At 38.9% G+C, this 18,243-nt stretch overlaps 1 protein-coding gene across 2 annotated transcripts in view; it reads left to right on the forward strand.

The window, feature by feature from the left end:
* Window positions 1-17,731, forward strand: part of ahcyl2b (adenosylhomocysteinase like 2b) — a 33,731-nt gene extending 16,000 nt beyond the window's left edge. For both annotated transcript variants that reach the window (XM_084406518.1, XM_084406519.1), the window contains 16 exons: window positions 6,434-6,542; window positions 6,775-6,918; window positions 7,319-7,419; window positions 8,429-8,531; window positions 8,620-8,714; window positions 8,801-8,907; window positions 9,652-9,768; window positions 10,283-10,346; window positions 11,245-11,333; window positions 11,679-11,749; window positions 12,326-12,420; window positions 12,551-12,649; window positions 13,554-13,622; window positions 13,846-13,924; window positions 15,522-15,642; window positions 16,370-17,731. In XM_084406518.1, coding sequence (XP_084262644.1) covers window positions 6,434-6,542; window positions 6,775-6,918; window positions 7,319-7,419; window positions 8,429-8,531; window positions 8,620-8,714; window positions 8,801-8,907; window positions 9,652-9,768; window positions 10,283-10,346; window positions 11,245-11,333; window positions 11,679-11,749; window positions 12,326-12,420; window positions 12,551-12,649; window positions 13,554-13,622; window positions 13,846-13,924; window positions 15,522-15,642; window positions 16,370-16,376 — 1,470 coding nt within the window. In that variant the 3' untranslated portion in view covers window positions 16,377-17,731. The remainder of the gene's footprint in view (window positions 1-6,433; window positions 6,543-6,774; window positions 6,919-7,318; window positions 7,420-8,428; window positions 8,532-8,619; window positions 8,715-8,800; window positions 8,908-9,651; window positions 9,769-10,282; window positions 10,347-11,244; window positions 11,334-11,678; window positions 11,750-12,325; window positions 12,421-12,550; window positions 12,650-13,553; window positions 13,623-13,845; window positions 13,925-15,521; window positions 15,643-16,369) is intronic.
* Window positions 17,732-18,243: the final 512 nt, after the last annotated feature.

Below are 18,243 nucleotides of genomic sequence, written 5' to 3' on the forward strand. Positions count from 1 at the left end.
GACATCCCTGGTGATAAACGTCCTTGTTCTGTACTGTGATTATATAAGAATGTGTGTGCATGTGCAACCTTTTGTCCTGGAGTGAATTCTAGACTATCATATCTCATGAAATTTCCATTACAAGTGTCCTTGTTTATTGTCTCTGAACTCGGCATGACTATAGGGTTTTTTGAACCGTTGTTTGCAGCTCTACCCTGCAGAGAGTTCTGTGTTCAAAGTCTAGGAGATCTACTACACTAATGTAGGCCTAAACTCAAGTCTTATTCTCCTCTCAATAGTTGTGCCTGTAACAATACCGTCTATGTTACTAAGTAAATGAAAGCATTGCAAAATTATTCTTTTCAGTGCCAAGTGCCACCATTATGCCAGTGCAATTACCAACTTGTACCACAACAGTCTAAATAAACAATTGCCCTGGCACACCAGCCATGACTTTCATCATTGAGACGAATCTAAAAGAGTCACTGCAGGGTCATGGATGAGCCGGCTTCTATTTTGGCTCCTTTTCTGCGTCCACACTTATTCAAGGACTGGAACTGAAAATTTAAGCCGTGACTGCATATCACATTGCATTCATTATTCAGTTTTTATTTGCTTCAAAGTTAGCACACATCTATAATGTATAGAGCAGTAAGATAAAGCGGATGTTGGGGAGGCGATTAGACCGTTAGTGTTTGGTATCTGCTACATGCTGTAGATTTTTTACTTTGTGACGCATAGTAAATTTTAATTTATATAGTGCCACAGAGTCAGTTAATTTGGGGTCAGTAAGTATATATGTATTTATTTATTTATTTATTTGAAAGAATTTAATAGTTTTATTCATCAAGGGTGCATTAAATCAATTGATCAAACATGACAGTAGTCATTTATAATGTCATTTATTTAAAATAATTCCATTACAATTAAATGCTGTTCTTTTGAACTTTGTATTCATCATATACATATTTGTTTTCACAAAAATACTAAGCAGCACAACTGTCAGCATTGATGATAAGAAGAAATTATTATTGAGCAGCAAATCAGCATATTAGAATGATTTCTGAAGGATCATGTGACACTGAAGACTGGAGTAATGATGCTGAAAATTCAGCTTTGCATCACAATTAAAATTAATTATATTAAAAAAAGAAAACAGTTCTTTTAAGTTGTACACAATAATTCACAATGTTTTTATTGTAATATAAGAGAGCATTTTAAAGTCCTACTGGCCACACACGTATTCAGTAGTGTACCAAACTTTCGACAGTAATGAAATAGTCTAGATTGTAATGTTAGCATTAAAAAGTTAATTAGGCTCTGTTTACACCTGGTATTAAGGTGCGTCTTATACCCCGCGTTTTGTCGGCTGAAGACCTAAGTATGGTTTGAAGACGAAAAGCATACCAAGCACAATGTTCTCACCATTCCTGATTTCTAACACATAAACACAGCGTTCGGCGTAGTCTTACGGCTATCAGAGCAGAAAGGAAAGCTGATGCTCTCCTTATGTTTTTCTGTCATCTCTGGTCGCGTTCATATGTAAATTGTGCCAGCTTACATTTACCCGTCCATAGACCTTCCCCAATCAGGACAGAAGTGTCGGAAAAAGAGATGGATTAAAACACCAGGTGTAAATGGGAATCTGTCTCCCTCATGAGCCTGAGTCTAAAGTCTTTTTTAGTAATGTTTACTTTTTCTTCTGATGGATGCCAGGCAACTTACTGGGGTTTAGAACAAAGCCACAGCCTAATGATTATCTTTGAGTAAGTAATTCAGCATTTTAATAAATGAGCGATGAAGTCATCAGCACTCTGCAGCAGCACGGCTGTGTTTGTGTTCATTGCGGAAGCTCTCACCGTGAAAAGCCATGCTAGAGCTGGACTGTGAACACTTGGACATCCATTCACAGGAAACATGACCGTTTCCCCCCCACCCTGATCTTTAATCATCAGCTCTCAGCACTGTCACTGAAATGTACTGTTAACGTGATGCGAATGTCTCTCTTTTTCCTCTAGTTCTTTCTCTTTCTTACGTAAGTGATCTTTTTTTCATGGAAGTGCTGCTCATGTGGCCTGAATCTCTCCTCCGGTAACATACAACCTTTGTGTCATTCTCAGAAATTGAGCTTTTTGCCTCCTGTTTATTACATAAACCCATTCATATTACCTCTGAAAGATTAAAATACCTATTTTTTTGGCAAAATATTCAGCATCATTTTAAAAGAGGACATAATGGCACAAAATGCTTTGTTTCAGGATATGATTATCCTAGTGTCTTTTTTTTGGGGGGGGGGGGGGGGGGATAACAACCTTTTTCTATGTCATAAATTTTGCTTTTGCTTTTCTTAGATATTCATGAAACCCTTACCCAAGGACTTTTTATTTATTTTTATTTGTTCTCTAAATAAACTAGCTGCCCTTACAGTGAACTTAAACCACAGACAGTGTCATATTAGGAACAAGCCTAATCCAAAAGCACAGATCCTTCTCTGCACCCAGTAAGTTTATTTGTGCACTTGCAACGTCTTAAACTGTGTCTGCTAAGACGGCAGTATAATGCAATGCAAGTTGTGACATGAGGCACTGCATAAACATAAACCAACGCATCTTCTATGGACACCTTTTCTTTCAGGTCAACTACATTACTAATCTTTTTAGGTTAGTTAACATTGACAGGTTTATAGCAAGCCGCTTGAATTTTTTAACATTTGGTTTAATGCCACAAATACTTAAGTTTGTACAACAGGACTGCACATTTGCAACACATTGACCAAGCATTTGCATCTGTATTTGCTTACCTGTAGTATGTTTCTGGACTTAAAATAATGTACAGTATGGACATTTACATTTATGCATTTGGTATGCTCTTTCATCAAAAGCGTCTTAAAGCGACTCTCCTCTGTTCTGTGTTTTTCCCAAAGGTTCGAGAATTAGCGGCTCCATGTCTACCTTTCTGGCTCATTGTGACAACTAACCTATGCCACTCCCACACCATACGCGCGTAAAACTGGCCGGAGCAACAAGTGACAATTTCTCGTGAAAGCCATCCCGCTAGGTCTAAAATATAAACGCTTATAATAGGCTTAGCATATTAAATCAGGGTAAGATAAAAATGTGTTTTGGAAGTAGGATTGATGTATTGACTCGTTTAAATTTTAATTTTGAACATCATAAATTACATTGTGTACTATTAAATTGCATTCAAGGTACACATTTGATCACCTCTTTCTTTCCCTGGGAATCGAACCCATGACCTTGCTAGTGTCAAACACTACAGTTTAAGCTTGATTAAGGCTTTAAGTGTATTTAGTCCATTCTGTTGTGCAACTTTTTTCATTGCCAGGGTGCACCAACCCACAAAAGACTGATAATTGTTCTCAAATATTTGACTTTCTAAACTCCCTAGATAAAGCAATGTGTGATCCAGGTCTGTGGGAAAGGTATGAAGTCATACTGGGAAGATGTTTTCAAACCACACTTCTAATACTTCAGTTCACAAAGGAAGAGTGAGGCAAGTGTCATGGTGAGGACATTTTCTTGAGACTGAAAGATGCAAGCGTCTGTTGTCCAACTAAACTAATTGGTTTTTATTTCTATATAAATGCTAAATGACAGTCTGAGCGTTGCTGTGGTGGGCAATAATGTATTTGGTCTATGGTCGAACACACCAGATTACAGAACGACCTTCAGCTCATCTAAGCCTTCTATTGCCTCCGTTTTCATGAATGGATCATCATAAAACATCTATCAGCAATTTGTCTGCTTTACAATGTTGAAGTGTAAAGTCTTGGCATATTTTACTTGTTAGAGGCCGAGAGTTGATAATCAACGAGCTAAACTTTCGACCATGACGCTGATGTTAGCCATAAAGTTGAAGTTAAAGAACTCAAGAACATGCCAGAGTAATTGTTCCTTCAGTACATCCAATCTGTTTCCTCCTGGTCATATATTTTGTGACCAGGAAAACACAAAGAGCCCTTTGTCAAGGCCAGTGGTGCTGGTGTGCGAGTATGTGTCCTTGGCATTTTTCATTATCTTGAGCATTAGACGCATTAATCACCTCCTAAACCACCAACCCTAGTCTCCACAAACACACACATGCACATTTTGCCAACTCTGACCAGAATCGTTCCAGCCTCTAAACAAATAACAATTAAAAGAGAGATGCACAAAACCCCCCAAAGGGAAACAGTCTCGCATTGTGCTGCACAGGCCATGGAATCAGTTTAGACTGGCCACGCGTAAAGCTGGTATTAAAGTCCACTTCCTCTGTGCCAGTCCCTTCCTTTTAGCACTCAATTTCTTCCTGTCACTCTTCGCTTCCCTCACTGTCATGCTGAAGAAAAAGAAGGATGGTGAGATCTTTGAGGCCTCAGTTAGAAAGGTAAGAGGGGAGAAAGTCAGGCTGGTCTTCAGGCTTTTCTGGGGGCTGTAAGCTTAACCTTCTGGAATGAAAATAGTCCGAGCCATCTGTGTGCTCAGCGTGGATTAGCAGGGGGGGCAGTGTTTGTCTTCTTTTGAAAGTGACGGGTGGTCCCAACCAATCTCTTCTCAGCATCGTTGAACCTTGTTAGACTTTCCAGTGCAAATGCAAGTTCAGGCCACTTTCACACCTGGCTCGTTTGCTGCAGAACATGGTGCATTTTCTCTCTTAGTTGGGTTTTTTTAGGCCAGGGGTGTCCAATCCTGCTACTGGAGGGCCACTTTCCTGCTGAGTTCAGCTCCAACACACGTGCCTGGAAGTTTCTAATGATCACGAAGACCTTGATTAGCTGATTCGTGTGTGTTTAATTGGGGCTAGAATTAAATTTTGGTGGAAGATGGCCCTCCATGTGTAGGTTTAGAGACCCCTGGTTTAAGCATATATGAACACTGCAATCAAGCTCCCATCTGTACCAAAATTTAATTGCTGTCTTTTGTAGACTGTTCCAAGTCAGATATGATGCTCATCAAGTTTTGGAACCGAGGTGTGGCTTAGGATGCGTGTATCCTGGAAATGTGGTTTTGCCACATATTTCTCACTGAATTCGAGCATCCTGAGCTTTTTCTTATCAGATTAGCATCATGTTTTTCCTATGAGTAAGTGATTTGTGAGAGTCCTTCCAGTACAGCCCTTTGTGCCAAGTGATAAGAGATAAACAGGTGCCAAATTGAACTTCACAGAGTCTGTGGGTGTTTGTTTCTCTGTAGGGCTATTGTTGCTGAACCCCTGCGAGTGCCAATTGCGTTGAAGTGCTTTCGGGCACAACGATGTGTTTGTGTGAATCAAGGTTTGTGAGTCACACTTGTCTGCATAACTGTGTTTTAATCATGGTCTAAAAGACATCCACCCATCCTGAAAACGGCACTTCCTATAGCTTCAACCTAAAGCCTGAAGATTAATCACTGCGATCACTCGCAGTGGTTGATTGGACATGGTTGATTGGACACCGATATGGCACAGGGTTATGTAATAGTCATGCTTTTAAAAATCTCTTGATGGAGCGGGGGGGGATTTGAGGCTTGCTGTTGAATCAGATAATAAAGTCAACATGAGATGACTGCACCACGCCGTAATCCTCTCACGGTTCATGCAGTGCTTTTCTCTCTGCAGGCAACAGCTGCCGGCCCATTAATAGTAGTGCAGTTTATCTACATGTGTACGATGAGCTCTCAATGGTTTCCGCTGCCTTTCCAGACTTTCATTGAGAGTAGCTTAGTGGTGGCAGACTACACTGATGAAGGATGCAGGTGCAGTTGTCGAGGTTATGATAATGAAATGATCACTGCCTAACTGGGGGGTAAAAGGAAGTACCTACCTGGCAGGTCAAATTGTGTTAAAGATTAGGACTGGATCTTGATTTATGTGATTTACTTCTCACTTTGCGAGGAAAGGCTAATTCCCTGTGTTCCGCTTAATATGTGAATTGTAGCATTGTGTTCAGACTGGCCATTGTTTACATAATAATTTGACACTTCCTGTGGTAATGGGCACACTGTTAAGCATTATCCAGACAGAGTATTACAGCTCAGAAAACAGTTCAAAGATCAATCGGGGGGTGAAATCCAACCTCCGCAAGTGCACTAGTTAAAGTTGTTGTTCTTGTTGTTAAAGTATATTTTAATATTTTTTTGTTTAAAAAAAAATAGACTCTACCGTTTTTTTTATTTGTTTTTTATTTATTTAGCAAGCATGCATTAAATAGTTCAAAAGTGACAGTAAGGACAAAAATATTAAACAGCACAACTGTTTTGGACATTGATAATCAGAAATGTTTCTTGAGCAACAAAGCAAATCAACATATTAGAATGATTTCTGAAGGATCATGTGAGGCTGAAGACTGGAGTAATGATGCACAGAATATGTGTGTGTATGTGTGTATGTATGTATGTACAATTCAGTAGCTTTTAGATATCTCACCCTGAACTTGTCTCTATTTCTTGTCCTGACCTCCACCCTTTTTTGTTGACAGATCCAGTTCGCAGACCAGAAGCAGGAGTTCAACAAACGTCCCACCAAGATCGGCCGCAGGTCTTTGTCTCGCTCCATCTCACAGTCTTCTACAGACAGTTACAGCTCAGGTATGACATTGTACAAGCACCAAAACGCACTGTAGACTCACATTATAGACTCAGGCTAGTGTACGTAAAATTTGTTTTTACCACACGTTCGGGGTCGAATGTAGTGAGTCCTGTGAACAAAGGCATTCCTGTGTGGCTTCTCAGGCAGGGCTCTTTAGAAGGATTACATTGATAACGCAGAGTAGAGTTTAGTAAAATCTACATTCCTTTACATACGTATTCCCTTCTTCAGCCGCCTCGTACACGGACAGCTCCGATGACGAGACCTCTCCCCGCGACAAGCAGCAGAAGAACTCCAAGGGCAATGGAGACTTCTGCATAAAGAACATCAAACAGGCCGACTTCGGACGCAGGGAGATCGAGATCGCAGAGCAAGGTGAGAGGGGCCCTGTGTGCATTAATATTTACATGTGCCGACAAGCTATAACTGTTTTTACGAGCATGACGGCTGATTGTGCAATGCCGTTGTCCGCAGGCCAGTCAGCATATTAAGCTGTTGGTATTTGTTTATGTGTGAAGTCAAAGTGTGTGTTTGTGTGAGATCAAGCGAAGCATGTTTTGATGTTCTTCCTGTGATGGTGAGAGGCCATATGTTCACAGCAGGGCGCCTCTTTCAGCCCCTGTAACCACATGGCCAAATACTCCATTGTGCACTCACACACAGCCTGTCTTCGAGGTTTAAAACTCTTTCTATATGATCAAGGATGTTAGCATGTTTATTTTGATATTATAGGCATGTGTTGTTAATGACTTTTGTGGGTATTTTTGTACTGTAGAGATGCCTGCTCTCATGGCTTTGAGGAAGAGAGCTCAGGGAGAGAAGCCATTGGCTGGAGCAAAAATTGTGGGTTGTACCCACATCACTGCACAGACTGCTGTGAGTGTCTGTACACACACACACACACACACACACACACACACACACACACGATTATACACCAAATACTTGAGGACCTCATGTTGACTTAATTTGTTCTTAAATTAAACTAATTATATTTAATTACACTATAATTCCAACACCCTAATCCTAACTCTACCACCTTTTGGGACATTATTTTCCCAATTTAGGAACCTTTTTATTGTCTATAAGAGTACATTTTGAGAGGTGTTACTGTATTTGTGAAAACGGTTTCAAAATTAATGCTGTTTTTTTTTTTTTTTTATAGCAAACTGACATTTGTATTTCATAGTTTCAGTTTTTTAATTTGTTCAAATTCTGTTTTATTTACCCCAATTTTTTTTCCTTTTTTTCTTTTCTGGATATGTAACTTAATAAATTTATCAAAAAATGGTGGTAATTATATTAGTTTTAATGTAATTAAATTAAATTATATTATATTATATTAGTAATATATTTCTGAAGCAGTCGCAAGTAAATTATTTCATAATGCTTTGTCTGTAAATGGTGGTTCTATATGGATGTTTTCAAAACATTTACTTGCGTGCAATAGCGAGTGGGCATTGATACGGTTTCCTATGCAATGACATTAGCCAATCATAACAGTGGCTGTTTACCGACAAGCCTTAAAGGAGCCGTGCCTTTTCAGACAGAGGGTGATAATGAGGGTTACAAATGATAGTTTTTCCACAAATGTATTTGTTTTGTTTGTTTTTTGTGGAGAAAACTTTATTTGCATTATAAGTTAACCTCAAGAAACATATAAAAAAAAAAAAAAAAAAATCCATGTCATGACTACTTTAAGTTAAACAAAAATTGTATCATGTCGGGTTATAGTGAAGACCTTTGCGTTTCTGTGTGTCTGACTATCTGACATTCCACTTTATACTGTAAAAAAAATAACTGGATTCCGTCTGCGTTTTCCACATCACAGAAATCTTCCTGAGGCTCTAATTTCAATAATGCGTTGTCGTGTGTGTGTTTGCAGGTGCTGATGGAGACCCTCTCTGCTCTGGGTGCTCAGTGCAGGTGGGCCGCCTGTAACATCTACTCCACTCAAAATGAGGTAGCAGCCGCTCTGGCTGAGGGAGGTAAATCTTTTTCCTTTCTTATTCCCTTTCCGTTATTCTGTTATATACTTTTCTGTCCTGATCAACTCCTGTGTGTTGCGTCTGGCAGGTTTCTCAGTGTTTGCCTGGAAGGGCGAATCAGAAGATGACTTCTGGTGGTGTATCGATCGCTGTGTTAACGTGGAGGGTTGGCAGCCCAACATGGTAAGTGGTAACTGGACTATATACACCTACAACTGGACTATGAAACATTATGACTGTTCAGTGTCTCAACAGCTTATGCCTTGTAGATTTTAGATGATGGAGGAGATTTGACCCACTGGATTTATAAGAAATATCCCAACATGTTCAAAAAGATCAAAGGCATCGTAGAGGAGAGTGTGACTGGCGTTCACAGGTGATTTACATTTGTGAAAAGACTTTGATTTGTTAAATACATTAAAATAGTGTTACATTTTTTACATTTGGTGTGGACTAAGTCAAAACTTCATTTAAAATGTAATATAATGAACAATGTGGGGACCTCAATTGTTTTTCCCATATCAAATAGCGATGTCTCCATCTAGTGGCAAGTAGTGGAACTGGCAGATGTAATGTTGATTGAAGTATAATATTTTAGAGAGGCCAGATATTAACTATTAATTTATTCCAAAAGACTCTTAAGCACACTAAAGCTGCATTTATTTAATTAATAAAGAAACTGTAGTATTGCTATAGTTTTCTATCTTAATATATTTGAAAATTCAATTTATTCCTGTGATTTAATGTATGCTGATTTGCTGCTCAATTATTATTTTTATTATTAGTGATCAATTATTAATAATAGTTATTATAATTATCAGTGGTAAATACTTTATTTCTGGGTGGAAACGTAATACTTTTTTCACGATTCTTTGATCCTAAATATATTAAAATAAAATAAAAAAACTGTTATTTTACATTCTAGTAATATTTCTTAATATATCTGAAAATATTCATATTAAATATGAAAATATTAAAAATCATAATTTATTCCAGACTTTTGAACGGCAGTGTTATATATTGATTATATAATTATTATATCTTACCTTCAGAATTTTCCTTCAGAATTTCTGTGTTGTTTTCTTGCTAAGCTGTTCTCATATTAATTTGTTTTTCCCAGGCTATACCAGCTGTCAAAAGCGGGCAAGTTGTGTGTTCCTGCGATGAATGTTAACGATTCAGTCACCAAGCAGAAATTTGACAACCTGTACTGCTGCCGGGAGTCTATCTTGGATGGGTATGTCTCTTGGTGACTTTTCATAACCCTAATCCTTAACTAGTCTAACTCAAAATAGTTTTCCCAGTCAATATGGTTAAAGAGGTCCTATTATGCTTTTTTCACATTTTCAACTAACTTTTGTGTGTAATGTTGAGCCTGTAAAGGTCTGCAAAGTTCTGAACTCCCTTAAACTTCTACATTGTAGTCTTGAGTTTTCTTCCAGGAACGAACACTCACAATATTCCTCTTTTAAATAATTCCCGCCCAAGGCATACATAAAATAAAGGGACGGGGTCTGTTGAGTTAGTTAGTAGTGTGTTAAAACTTGCGGTCATGGCGTGATATTTCCCAGGCACGCTTGAGCAATCACAACACACTGGTCCAGCCGACCAATCAGAGCACATTGCACACATTGCACTTATTATGCCCTTTTGCAGACTAAATGTGCAGAGTATCAGTTCTGCAGGTTCTGAATTATGTGGTTTATAGTGCTGTATGTTTTTACTGAGCATGTTTGTGTTTTGTGTTCAAGTCTAAAGAGGACCACAGATGTGATGTTTGGAGGGAAGCAGGTGGTGATTTGTGGATATGGAGAGGTGAGATAAATAAACAGCAATTGTTTCCAGCTAATAACCGTTTCCTATTAGAACCTCTGGAGAGCTGCATTCAGAATTTTCTTGGCATTATACGAAAATAATTTAAATCTGTTTATTCCAATGACTGGTATCCGACATGTCCAGCCCTGCAAAATCTATCAAATTATTAGCGATTTGCCCAATTATTTAAGCCCCAACCATTTTAAAACCATTCTGCAGCTCTGCCTGCTTATTCAGTTCCTTCTGTCAATCATTTTTGGTGGCCACACCTCCACTGCACTGCTGCATTGCTGCATTATTAAACAGATACCAGATATGGCCACTAGAGGACAATACCTCTAAATAAATGTGTTTCTTTTGATTTCTAATAGGAAAGTCAACCTGATTGCTTAAAGCAGAACTCGGCAACTCTAGCGAACTCTAGTCACTTCTTCGCTGATTTTCCCTTTTGTTGTCGCATGTTTTCCCCACGAGCTCCCCCTACAGCTGTGGGGCGTAAATGGGGCGTGTGTGTTTATGTCGAATTGCCGTAAAGCAATTTGTGTTTCGCGCTCGTTCTCGTTCTCGCTTCTCACGAGACTTCCAATTTCTATCTTGCCGGGACGGTAGTCCCCAAGTTGCAAGGTTGGTTTTCCGCCTGGGAACGCTGGGGGGAGCTGGGAAAGTCACCAATATCACCAGAACAGGTTGTTTAACCATCCAAATGATTTCTAGACAGTTTTATTAAGTTAAAAAAGTTACCAAGTTCTGCTTTAATTCAAGGTGCAAGGTTTTTCCAGGTGCAACAAAAGATGTTGATCATGTCCTGTTTGTGTCAATCACATTGGGTCCATGTGTGCTTTATAAATATTTTCTTTGAACCTTTTTGTTCTGAAAAATTACTTTGTGTGTGTGTAAGGTGGGAAAAGGCTGCTGTGCTGCTCTCAAAGCAATGGGCTCCATCGTCTACGTCACTGAGATTGACCCCATCTGTGCTCTACAGGCCTGGTGAGTCTGAAGTCACTTTCACTGAATCATGTCCTTTACTAGATGCCATTGAATTACACTTAATGTCATACTAATGTGTTAATGTGTAAATGCTTGTGAACCAGCAACCAGAATGGCTCTCCAGGACTGTGTGTTCAGCTTTATTGCGCACCTGTTTCATATTATCGTAGTACAGTACTTTCCTAAACATTGTAAACGTTTCTTTAATCACTGTTGCCACACCGGTCAGTTTTCTGTGTTGAATAACAGCAAAGTTCTTATTCAGCATTCAGTCTCATGGTTAGTCTTTATTGTTTTACTTTTTAGAAAGACTGCATTCTCTAATTTATATTTGTCACCACACAGCATGGACGGCTTCAGGCTGGTAAAACTCACCGAAGTCATCCGACAAGTCGACATCGTCATCACCTGCACAGGTATTTTTAGATCCGGTTTTGATTGTTGTAATCTTTAAATGTTTACATGGTGATTATTATTCTGTTTGACAGATTTTTTTAAAGAAACAAATTATGAAAAGTTACCCAAAAATGAAAAGTATGGTCTACTTTTTGCATCCTTGCATTCTTTGTAATTGCATGTAAAAATGGACATACCTTACAGATACACTCCTTTCGTGTCCCAAAATAGTTTTTATTTTATTTTACATTATAGACCGGATTCAAGCCTTACCTGTAAGATGTACTGTAGTATGAACAGGACCATTCAAGAGTCAAACCTGAATCACAGTTTAATCTGTAGGCAGCGTGTTGCACTTGTGGATGAAATTACTTTTAATAATTGCATTTTGACTTAGTTCAACTTGATTCTTGGTCCATTTACTTGTACTATGGAGGAAAGACAGGTGAAGAACAAGACTCCCAGGATTATGTGGCGCTTTGAGTCATTTCAGATCATTTCCCAAAGCTTTCAGATCATTCCCAAAGCTCCCTTCATCAACTAAATAAGTTTCTCATTTACATTCATCTCGTTCTTATTGTGTGTGATGTCCATAGGCAATAAAAATGTGGTAGTAAGAGAGTACATGGACCGCATGAAGAACGGCTGTATCGTCTGCAACATGGGCCACTCCAATACTGAGATTGATGTGGTGAGAAAACTGCTCTAAATCAGAGATTTCACATGTTTATTTGATAATGTCTGAGAGTGCACATGGTTACTGAGTAAGTGTATTTGTATTGTGCACCTTACTCTTTAACACATTTCCTTCAACTTTTCAGGCCAGTCTGCGGACCCCTGAATTGACCTGGGAGCGGGTGAGATCGCAGGTGGACCATGTCATCTGGCCAGATGGAAAGAGAATAGTGTTGCTGGCGGAGGTTTGAGATTGGAATTTTTTATTTAAAGTCCCCCTATTATGTTTTTTCAGGTTTTGCCTTTCATGTAGTGTGTTATGAAGCAGAGTAGGCTCTCGGAAAGGAGAGGTTTAGAGAGACTGAATACTTTACCAAACCGTACCGCACTATTCCATTACCAGTACCAGCTCAACTCGACTCGATTCGACTCGCCTCGTCTCGGCTCGCTTTTCGCTCCGTTTTCCATTGCAGATAGTACCTCCACAATAGAACCTGGTCATAGCGACGCCGCAGGAAACAGCCGTGACGTAATCTTCTACGTGACACACTCCCGCTACCCACACACACAGGACAATGGATGAAATCGCGTCTGGCGAGTGCAATGATGACGCAGTGAATAGTGACGATTCTCTCTGACCAATCAGCAGTCTGCCGTGTTTTCACGTCACATTTTAGTATCGCCTCAGCTCGCTCAGAACCTCGCCAGAGGTGATACGAAAAAAAGTACCTGGAAGCAGGTACAGGTACAACTCTTACACAGTGGAAAACCAAACAAAGGCGAGTCGAGTCGAGCTGGTACTGTGTAGTGGAAAAGCGCCATAATTGTATTGTATGAGACTGTGGGGCGTGTACATAGGAGACTTTAGGAACCTTTAACATAATAGGAGCACTTTAAGTACATCTTCATAATGTCTTAAAATCGCAACTACTTTCATTGTAGTAAATGTCTCTACATATAGTAAGTGTTGCTAAATATCTGGGATGTACGCCTGTGTAGGCAAGTTTATTTATTTTATCAGTGGTAATTCAGAGTGCTTTACACAGGCATTATAAAGAAGAAAAAAGATACGATTAAAATGTTACTGAAAACAAAGTTTGTTAGCATTTTAATGTCTTAAATGGTCCAAATATATATGTATATTTCCAGGGTCGCCTCCTAAACCTGAGCTGCTCCACTGTTCCTACATTTGTGCTGTCCATCACGGCTACTACCCAGGTGAGAAGAGAGAAAAAGAGTGAAAATTTACACAAATGACTTCATTAAATGCATAATGTGCTTTTGTGTCCGTGAAAAGAGAATTTGACTCTGATTTCAATCAGAGAATGGGTTTCTCAGTCTGTGTGCAGTGTGAGAGTATGAACCCCAGGCACTTAAAATGTGTGTGTGTCACAGTCTTGCTGTTGTCATGGTGACTGATTTCTTGCTCCTTTTCTCCCAGGCTCTGGCTCTGATAGAGCTGTACAATGCTCCTGAAGGCCGCTACAAACAGGACGTCTACCTGCTGCCTAAGAAAATGGGTATGAAGTATAGACGTGCATGGAAAAAAATGCCATTTCTAAACCCTTCTAAATGGTTATGCATGACCTAAAACAAACTATTTGAGAGTTCTGCGCTGCTTATCTTCCATTTAAGACGAGTGTCGCATGCAGTAAACCCAGTAATTGAGTGAAATCCTCAAGTGTTGTGTTAATATTATGGCTGTCTAGGCTTGTAATCACTGTAATTGGTTTGGTCTGTGCTGTGCACGGATGTTTTCAGCCTGTTGAAAGATTCAGTGTTTTCTGCGGCACACGGTGTAGAGAGTTAAGCGATTGTAGGATCCTGCATAGACCCCGAGGAGCAGGAGACAGCTGAAAATAGGTCATGCTGTCACAAACGGCTGCTACTTATCACTGCAAACTGCACTGCTCTGTCATTTCCCATCCTTTCTGTTGCTCTTCATTCAAACCTGCAGCTCATCCTCACAGAAACACAAATATCTGAGATTGAATTCCAAACTGCTTCTTTAACTCTTGTGTTGTGTTCAAAACCCTATAACACTTGTTGTGTTCCCGGTCAAAAATGACCTGAACACAACATGAGGGTTAAGAGGAGGTGGAAAGATATTATATTCAGTTAAATTCGCTTTTCTGAGATTTCCTTGATTCTCTGAGGCTACGACTACATTAATCCGGATACATTTGAAAACTTTTACTTGTCCACACCAAGCGTGCCGCACATGTCCTTAGTTTGTTATTTGATGCTATAAAAAGGGAATGTGACGTCATGATTGACAGATTCTCTAAACGAAGTAGTCAGCAAGGCACCAACAGACTTTTATTTGGATTTTCGGGAGGAGATTGGAGCTTCAACTTTAATTTCTACATGTCCATAACTGTTTATTTCAACCAATAAACTTTGTACTGACCGTTTCTGACGCGTTCACTACTGCGCAGAAGTAGTGAATTACTTTGCATGTGTGAAACGTAATAAAAGCACCCTGAGATGATACAGAGACCAAGCATATTAAAGTTCTCACGCTCTGGCACAACTATTTTATTAACAAAATATCTCACCGCTTACATGCGTCCAGGTCGCCCTCAACCACCACTCTATGTATTGTCTAAACACAACTGTCCTCATGTTTTGCCGCAGGACAGCAATTGCGAGTACATTTTCTATCATCTTTGCAGGAATGTAATATGAAGAATGTACGAAGAAACATTTATCTTTAGCAACACTGAAAGTGAATGGCACATAAGACATAGCAGTATAAACATAGATGTCTGTCAGTGCAGTATTTGTCACATGACTAAACATGCGTCATCATTTTGAAATACCTCCGTTTTCACTGTCCACACTACAATGCAGAAATGGCTTTATCAAATGTTTCCACGTCTTCAAAAAGATTAGTTTTCGCAAGACTAAAATGCTGTATTGGCCAGATTAGTGTAGGTGTAGACTCAATCTTTGCATTGGAAGTAAAAAACTGTTTAAATAGCATTTTGTTTTCTGAATGTGATTTTTATTTTTATGTTTTTTATGAATAACATAATAGTGAGCATGAAGTGCAAGTTATATTGATGTGTCTTTTCTTGATGCACAATTTTAAATACTAAACTGCTGTTTTTGCAGATGAGTATGTGGCCAGCCTTCATCTCCCTACGTTTGATGCACACTTGACTGAACTGTCTGATGAACAGGCCAAATACCTTGGCCTGAACAAGAACGGACCCTTTAAGCCAAACTACTACAGGTCAGCGGCTGCTTGTTAAAATAGTTTGATTTAAAGTGCCCCTATTATGCTTTTTCAAATATTACCTTTCATGCAGATTTAAAGATCAAAGTGCATGACAAATTAAGTTATTGTCTCCTAAAAGAACGAACCAATTCTGAACTGCCTGAAACGAGTCGTCAGCAATTCCAGTCTCACTTCCTGTTACATACCTACGCATATTTCTCATTGGCTGCCAGTGAACAAAGTCTACTACGTATACGAAAGCAAAACCACTTTGCATGCACTTCAAAAGGATGAGATTGATGCAGTAAAACTGATGCCATCATTACTGTGTATCAATTGCTGAGGAAGATCTGGAGCTGAAATTAAGATGTAGGATGGGAGATTTGTTTCCAAGACGTGCTGTAAGCAGTAGACCAATCAAAACAGACTGGGCCATCTGACCAATCACAACAGAGTAGACCAATCAAAACAGACTGGGCCGTTTGACCAATCAGAGCAGAGTAGGCTCTCGGAAAGGAGGGGTTTAGAGAGACCCAATCCTTTATCGAGTGGTTTCAAACGCTGAGAAAAGAGCTGAAGCTGTAATGTATATTATGAGAGTGTGTTTCCACCTTGGATGCATGTAAACCTATTGTAGGAGACTCCAAAACAAAATTAGGAACCTTTAAAATAACATAATAGGGGTACTTTAAAAACTCCTCAACCTGTCTGTTATTAACCATTTGTAATGTTTTATTTTTAGGTACTAGATCCATTTACAGATGGGAAACGAAGACTAAAGAAATTACCAAGACTCCATAAATTCATAAAGACGAAGGCGAGACAGAGCTGTGTGTCACAGCCTGCCTTTGAAGGGGAGGGAGAAGCCCTGATCTGATTGGTTGAGGGTGAAGGGCGTGGCTAATTAGTGCTACGGCAGTATTTATTTATTTTACGCTAGAATAACATGGCTAACCTTTTATGAGCTGCTACTGCCAGTGGTGCAACCTAGCGACGTTTTCATGGAGATTTCACCATTTCTTCTTTTCTTCGCTTCATGTGTTAGTTGTACGTAATCCATTTAGAGATCTTTTATTGTTTAACTATAAGTTCAGGTAAAGAAAAAAAAAAAAAAGAGAAAAAAAAAATTTGTTCAATCATACCTGATGATTTAGGCATGGACATGCCCACCTGCATGTGCCCTGTTCTCTTGTTTTCTACATGATGATTTTTTTCTTTATATAAAATAGGGGGTGGGACAAAATACAGTCAGGCTGGGTTTGAAATCGTTTATTTTAGTTGATCACACTATTCTTTTGTTGTTGTTTATTTTTTTAAACTTGTATTACCGTAATTTTTACAGCAGATTTTAAAATTTTGCGCTCTCTTGGTTCTAAATAAAATCTGTTGAAATTTAACTGGATTGTGAACGATTCGGGGGCGGGGCTTATCCCCACCGTTCATATAGACTGGAAGCTCATTGGCTGACGCATTAGCGTTTCAAATTTCGCTCCCAAAAGCAACACACTCTTTCCACACAGTTTTTAAGAATGTCAGTATTGATGTTTGAGATGGAAATGCTCAAACTGCGCATTCACAAATCTATCCATATTATTGCTGAAACTCATCAGGCTGTGTAATCACAGGGGTGTATATTAGGATATTTATACTTTTTTTTTTGAACTTTTCCTTCTTCCATCATCTTGTTCCTATGAACTCATCCTCTGTCTATCATTATAAAAATAAGCAATTAAATGTTATAAGATACTCTAGTGTAATATGAAATTTAATGAAACCCTTGTTTTATATACTGTGAAGTAGAGCCTATATCAATGAGATACCAAATGTACAGTAAATCCGGTACTGAGTTTCTTTCCAGGTCCTCAATGGGAGAGAGAGATGTGTGTGTGTTAAATGAAGCCAAGACCAACTGTGTACTCATTTCAGAGGATTGAAGGAAAGCTTTGCTGTTTGCAGGCCTGTAGAGCAAAAGCTGCCTTTGTGACTGGGATATTCAAATCTAATAAAATTGGGACCTATATTTTACTATACTTCTGAAAATCTTTATGGCAGATATTTATCTCTTTTTTGCCATCCGTGTTTGTCATAAAGGGAATCAAAATGACTTTTTACCTGTTTCCTGTTTAATGTGGCGTCACTTTCTTTTACTCTGTCACATGTGTAGGTGTCAATTAGCTGGTACTTTTGTCCTACTTATGTTCCTTGTTATATGATAAAACACTGTTACTGTTCCTGGGGCATTTCATAAATTAGGCTGCTTATATCATACTGCAAAAAATGATTTTCTTACTCGGGATTTTTGAAAATGGGATTTTCAACAAATATTGAAACATTCTGAAATCAAGATATATTTACTTGAGAAGCAAAGTGACCTAAGATATTAAGGGCCAGGTTTACTAACAGCTTGTGCCAGCGCAAACCCTCTTTTGGCGTTAAAAAATACTGTCAGGATTTACTAAAGGCATGCAGCGAAAGGGTTATTTTTGCGGCTGACCTTATTGCATAATGCATTAGTTTCAGACGCAAATTTTTTGGGTGGGAAGTAACAGGTATTTAAATGAATAATGCAAGGTGACATCAGTAGGTGGCAGCAGAGTGAAATGTGGACTTTTAAAT

This window comes from Rutilus rutilus (assembly GCF_951802725.1).
Source record: "Rutilus rutilus genome assembly, chromosome: 4".
Lineage (NCBI taxonomy): Eukaryota > Metazoa > Chordata > Actinopteri > Cypriniformes > Leuciscidae > Rutilus > Rutilus rutilus.